This window comes from Nicotiana tomentosiformis, chromosome 9 (assembly GCF_000390325.3).
Source record: "Nicotiana tomentosiformis chromosome 9, ASM39032v3, whole genome shotgun sequence".
Taxonomy (NCBI): domain Eukaryota; kingdom Viridiplantae; phylum Streptophyta; class Magnoliopsida; order Solanales; family Solanaceae; genus Nicotiana; species Nicotiana tomentosiformis.
In genome coordinates this window covers 104,861,644-104,868,298 of record NC_090820.1, presented here as the reverse complement: position 1 = coordinate 104,868,298, position 6,655 = coordinate 104,861,644, and the positions used below count along the sequence as shown (strand labels likewise).

Sequence of the window (6,655 nt, the reverse complement as noted above, 5' to 3'; positions counted from 1 at the left end):
AGTTACCTTATTTTGTTTTCCTCATCTTGTCCTTCCTTATTAAAAAAGCATCATATTTTATTCTTTGTTCTATATTCTTATATAATAATTCTAATTTGTACCTTACTTTTTCTTTGTACTATTGCAAGTTTATTCTTCATATTATTGATGCATGACATCATGAAATATCGACAAACAATACAATCTATCCAAATATTTTATAAATTAAAATAATATAATATAATATAATCCAAACAAGCTGTAAGAGTGAAATGGAAAGTTTAAATTAAATTATTTTTAAATATAAAAATATGTCATTCTTTTGGAAATACTAAAAATAAGTATGCCACATAAAATGAGATAAAAGGGGTAATGCATAACGAGACTCAAATGTTCAAAGAATGCTACTGCAACATTAACAACCGAATTTGGAAAAACAAAATCGCACATTTAGAGACTAAAAACTTGACTAAACAATGAGAAAGGAGGATAATAAACATATTACGTACGATCAATTAAACTATAATCACGTAAAAACTCGATAGTTATAGCTAGTGTACATAGTTTTAGCACATATAGCTCATTGCTTACTGATATGCCTAATGATTAAAGAAAAGTAAATTTTACTTTTTCTTTAAAAAAAGAGATTTAAATGAAAAAAATCTCCTAAAAAGACATTTTAAATATCATGAAGACCAAAAAGCAAGATCTCATGGCTATTTAAAGTCTCAAACAACATCGTTAATAGCCATACCATTTCCTGCAATTTTATGCAATTATGGAGAAAGCATTCACCTCTTTTATCTCAACACTCTTGTTGCTTTACTATGTTATGGCTACTTCAGCCATGACTCATACCAACATTAGCACTGATCAATTAGCTCTTCTTTCTTTAAAATCCCAAATCATTTCAGACCCTTTTCACTTCTTTGATGAAAACTGGTTTTCAACTACTTCTGTTTGCCATTGGGTTGGAGTCATTTGTGGTTCTCGCCATCACAGAGTTAAGTCGTTGAATCTTTCCAACATGGCTCTTATGGGCAGAATTCCAAAAGATTTTGGAAACCTCACATTTCTTGTTACTCTTGACTTGGGAAGCAACAATTTCTATGGAAAATTGCCTCAAGAAATGGCACGTTTGCGTCGACTAAGGTTTCTTGATTTAAGTATTAACAACTTCAGCGGGGAGGTTCCTTCTTGGTTTGGGGTTTTAAACCAACTTCAAGTTGTAACTCTTAGCAATAATAGTTTCATTGGATCCATCCCTTCTTCATTTTCTAATCTTTCAAAACTCGAAACTTTGAGTTTGAGATCCAACTCCTTAGATGGTCAAATCCCAAAAGAGATTGGAAATGTTGAAAATTTGAAGATTTTAGACTTGACCAGAAACAAACTCATAGGTTCTATCCCTGTGTCACTCTCGAATGCCTCAATGTTGGAGACTTTAGTACTCTCTCGCAATTTCCTTCAGGGAAACATCCCAGAAGGGATCGGGAATCTTCAAAACCTGAACATTTTGGCCATAGAAAATAATCGGCTTACAGGTTCTATACCTATGTCAGTTTTCAACATTTCTAAACTTGAAGTGATTGCATTTTCAAACAATAGCATATCAGGAAGTCTTCCCAATGGTTTATGCAGTCGTCTCCCAATACTCAAAGGGCTTTATCTATCCCAAAACAAGCTTCGTGGTCAAATGCCTACAAGCTTATCAAATTGTTCAGAACTACAAATGTTGTCTTTATCAGGAAATGAGTTTGATGGAGCAATACATAGAGAAATTGGAAGTCTACGTAATTTGCAGGTCTTGTATCTAGGATCTAACCATTTCACAGGTGTGTTCCTGCTGCATTATCTTATGAATATTAATAGTATTGTATCTAATTACTTCCACAAAATTTTTATTACACATGAATTGCAGGGATAATTCCACAGGAAATCGGAAATCTTGTTAATTTGGTGGATTTAGGCATGGAGAAAAACCAGATTACCGGATCTGTTCCAATCTCCATATTCAATACCTCCTCATTGCAACTTTTGGCACTATGGAAGAACAATCTCAATGGATCCTTATCACAAGAGATTGGCAACTTAACCAAGCTGCAGGTTCTAGATCTTGAGAAAAATATGTTTACTGGTACGTATTCAAAGTTATAGAGAAAATTACAACTTAAACTAGATTAAACTAACTAGTTAAACTTGTTAGCAATAATCCTTCATTTGTCATGTGTTGCCAGGTGAAATACCCAAAGAGATAAGCAATCTCGTTGACTTGGAGGAATTAAGTCTAGGGGAAAACAGATTTAGTGGCTTACTTCAAATGATGATTTTCAACATATCAGGGTTAAGAATTATTAATCTTGCAGACAATGATATATCAGGAACCCTCCCATCAAACATAGGTTCGATCTTACCTAATATTGAACGTCTTTATCTGGGTGAATTGGCCAATCTTGTTGGGACTTTTCCTCATTCAATCTCCAATTGTTCAAAACTTACTATTTTAGAGCTTTCTAGCAATAAACTCAGTGGCTTTATTCCCAACTCTCTTGGATGTTTGACTCATCTACAGTACCTAAACTTGCAGGAAAACAATTTGACTTGCGACTCATCGCTAAGCTTCCTCACTTCCTTAATCAATTGTAGAAATTTGACAATTCTTTCTCTAAATTGGAACCCTCTAAATGGCATGCTTCCACTTTCCATAGGTAACCTTTCCACATCTCTTACAATATTTTTGGCCAGTGGTTGCAAATTTAAAGGGAGAATTCCAAATGAAGTTGGGAACTTAAGCAGCTTATTTGACTTTGATATTTCTGGAAATGACTTGGTTGGATCAATTCCCACATCAATTGGCAACTTGAGAAACCTTCAACGCTTGTTTTTGAATGACAACAAACTTACAGGATTTATTGGTGATAACCTCTGTAAATTGCTGCGATTGGGTAGCATACACTTGAGCCAAAATCACCTTTCAGGATCACTTCCTAATTGTTTAGGGAACACTTCCCTTAGGGAGATATGTCTGGGTTCTAATAAATTGAGTTCCAATGTACCAACAAGCTTAGGGAACCTTAAGGATCTAATAGTTCTTGACTTATCGTCAAATAACATGGACGGTTCTTTACCTCCAGAAATTGGAAATCTAAAGGCTTTGATACAGATGGATATGTCAATGAATCAATTTTCAAATAGCATTCCTAGAGAAATCGGAGGCTTGCAAAATCTGGTGAACCTTTCTTTGAGACACAACAAGTTGCACGGATCTATACCTGACTCAATGAGCAATATGGTAGGTTTAGAACTCCTAGACCTTTCTCATAATAATATATCAGGAACCATTCCTAAGTCTTTTGAGAAACTTCAATACCTGAAGTATTTCAATGTCTCTTATAACAAGTTGTATGGTAAAATCCCCTCTGGGGGTCCTTTCAAGAACCTCTCAAGTCAGTTTTTTCTCTTCAACGAAGCTTTATGTGGTTCGAAAGGATTTAATGTCCCGCCATGCCCCACTTCTTTAAAGCATAGATCAAATAGGAACAGAATGCTACTTCTATTTCTTCCACTGGGAATTGCACTGGTATATGTTCCTATCACTTTTGTATTTGTATGGATAAGGTATAGAAAAGGGAAAAGAGCTCCTCAACAAACTGATTCATTGTCTATTGCAACAAGAGGAAGAATTTCATATTATGAACTGCTCCAAGCAACTGATGCGCTTAGCGAAAGTAATCTGATTGGTTCTGGGAGTTTTGGCTCTGTCTATAAAGGCATTCTCAGAAGTAGGACTCCTATTGCAGTTAAGGTGTTCAATCTGCAATTGGAAGAGGCATTCAAGAGTTTTGATACAGAATGTGAAGTTTTGTGCAACCTCCGCCATAGGAATCTCATGAAAGTCATCACTAGTTGTTCCAACCTTGATTTTAAGGCTTTAGTACTAGAGTACATGCCCAATGGAAGCCTCGATAAGTGGTTGTATTCACACAACTACTTCTTAGACATCAAGCAGAGACTGAACATAATGATAGACGTGGCATGTGCATTGGAATATCTCCACCATGAGTGCTCATCGCCCGTGATTCATTGTGATCTGAAGCCTAGTAACGTCTTGTTGGATGAGAATATGGTAGCCCACCTTAGCGACTTTGGTATTTCAAAACTGCTTGGTAAGGATGAGAGTGATTTATACACTAAAACCTTAGCAACATTGGGTTATATTGCACCAGGTACGTTTTTTTATGCTTTGAACATTGATTTCCTTTACTTTTTCCACCAATATAAATGTTAACATTTTTAATTTGTTTGAGAGTAGAGTATGGACTGGATGGATTGGTGTCAACAAAATGTGATGTCTATAGTTACGGGATCATGTTGATGGAAACATTTACAAGGAGAAAGCCTAATGATGAAATGTTCGAGGGAAATCTTAGTTTGAAGCAATGGGTGAGTTATTCACTCACAGAGGCAATAGTGGATGTTGTAGATGCCAACTTAGTAACACCACAAGATAATCACTTAAACAAGAAGCTAGATTGTGTGGCATCGATCATGAAAGTGGCACTAGATTGCTGTGTTGAATCTCCTGCAAGAAGGATCAACATGAAAAATGTCGTGGGGATGCTACAGAAGATCAAGATTCAATTTCTTGCATGTTGAGCATGTTTTTGGAAACTCTTGATCCAAATCACTTGTTTGTTGCATATGTTTTAGTACTTGAGTTACGTTGTGCAAGATTCTGTTTTAGCTTTGCAATAAATCTTACTAATATTGTAAAATGGTGGAACACAATGCACAAAGGGAAATAATTATATAATAATATCAATCTAAACCAAATAATTGGAAACTGACGAGGTTAGTGATATAAACCAGTATGAAACAAACCAACCATTTGAATATTACTATGATTACCATTAAATACAAGAACAAATAATTTAGTTATAGAAAGATATATTTGATCAACTTAGTGGCCATAATATATACTTGTCTAATTAAATTAATACTCTAATGAAGCAGAAAATCAGCCACCAAACTTCAACCAATAAGACTAGAAAAATATTAGCTCCCTCAAAAGTTCAAAAAGAACAAAGATGAAGATTTATATAAAGGCAGCCCGATGCAGAAAGTATCCCGCGTTCACGTAGAGTCTGGGAAGGGCCGCATTCAAGGGTGTGATGTAGGCAGTCTACCCTGATGAAAGCATTAGTGACTGATTCTACGGCTCAAACCCGTGACCTATAGGTCACACGGAAACAACTTGACCGTTGCTCAAAGGCTCCCCTTTAAAAAATAGAAGATTTATGTTACAAAAAAAAACTGCAGTAAAGAAAATAAATGCAGCATCAATATTTTAATTTTATTTTCTTTACCTCTGAGATTTAATTTCTTGATTTTCCACTTGCTGCTGCAAACTGCCCTGCCATGTCCGAACTATATCTTTTAAAGAAGGCTTTAAGCCTTGATCACAGAACTTCCTATATTCTGCAATATTTTCACGACTCGAAATTTTTATCTTCGGAACCGTGATGGCGCCTAATATTTCTCTTGCTAGGCAAGCCAACGTTAGAACAATTCATCCGTTTTTTACAATTCAAATTAAATGATAATAGAGAAGTTGAAATAACTGTAATAATCTGAAATATAGTGCGGAAAAATCATAACTGCAATATCTAATACAACCCTGAACCTGGTGTCACAAGTGCACGAGATACTAGAATAGTACAAATAATGGTCTTAATAAAACATAATGTTGTTTGAGGGAAGATACACAGCTAATAAAAAGGACAAGGGACTTTAGGAGCTGCGGACGCTAAGTAGCTGTACCTCAAGTCTCCACAAGGCTAGCCAACCCGAGCACTCTAATAATCGCCGCTGGGACCGACTCCAAAATCTGCACAAGAAGTGCAGAGTGTAGTATGAGTACAACCGACCCCATGTATTCTGTAAGTGCCGAGCCTAACCTCGACGAAGTAGTGACGAGGCTAAGGCGGGTAACTTACACTATAACCTGTACGCAATATAAAATAAAGACAGGAAAGGAAAATACAGAGCGAAATAAGACAGTTAGCTGAAGAAAATAGCTAAATCTTCGAAGAAAACCAGTGACGATCAGAATTACCAATCCTTAGAGTTTCGTATTAAAAATACCAAAAACCAACACGGCACAAGGAAATAGAAACACATAGATTGTTACGGTGCGTAACCCGATCCCGCCGTACAACTCAATCCTCCCTCATTTTACCGTAACAATATCAATAATCATAAATAAATATATGTTGTGGCGCGCAACCCTATCCCACTATATAAGAAAATTTATATCATAATTCACCCTTATTTCACCGTATCAATCCACCCTTATTTTACTTGTTGCGGCATGCAACCCGATCCTACCATATCAGTACAAATTCACCTTTATTCCACCGTATCAATCTACCCTTATTTCACCTGTTTTAGTGTGCAACCCGATCCTACTATATAAGTATCAAATATTCAATGAATACAATCAAATCAATAACTCAAATTACAAGAACCTCTACGATTAATGAATATGAAGCTGAATCAGAAAGGAAGCCTCGTACCAACTTGGGAATTCACATGTGTAATATTACACGGCAAGACAAGTCCAGTAGATGACAGTTAAAAGGTGCAAGTAGGTCAATTAATGCAAATAGCAGCGAGT

At 35.8% G+C, this 6,655-nt stretch overlaps 1 protein-coding gene across 1 annotated transcript; it reads left to right on the top strand.

The window, feature by feature from the left end:
• The first annotated feature begins 661 nt into the window (after positions 1 to 661).
• Positions 662 to 4,815, top strand: LOC104094157 (probable LRR receptor-like serine/threonine-protein kinase At3g47570). The gene is made up of 4 exons (XM_070185469.1): positions 662 to 1,814; positions 1,901 to 2,116; positions 2,217 to 4,205; positions 4,292 to 4,815. Exons 1-4 carry the CDS (start codon positions 758 to 760, stop codon positions 4,633 to 4,635), a joined length of 3,606 nt encoding a protein of 1,201 aa, XP_070041570.1. The 5' UTR covers positions 662 to 757; the 3' UTR covers positions 4,636 to 4,815.
• The last annotated feature ends 1,840 nt before the right edge of the window (positions 4,816 to 6,655 follow it).

Coding starts and splice junctions, on each gene's coding strand:
- LOC104094157 (XM_070185469.1), top strand. CDS start 758: ATGGAGAAAGCATTCACCTCTTTTATCTCAACACTCTTGTTGCTTTAC. Junction 1,815..1,900: donor AGGATCTAACCATTTCACAG/GTGTGTTCCTGC, acceptor CATGAATTGCAG/GGATAATTCCACAGGAAATC. Junction 2,117..2,216: donor TGAGAAAAATATGTTTACTG/GTACGTATTCAA, acceptor ATGTGTTGCCAG/GTGAAATACCCAAAGAGATA.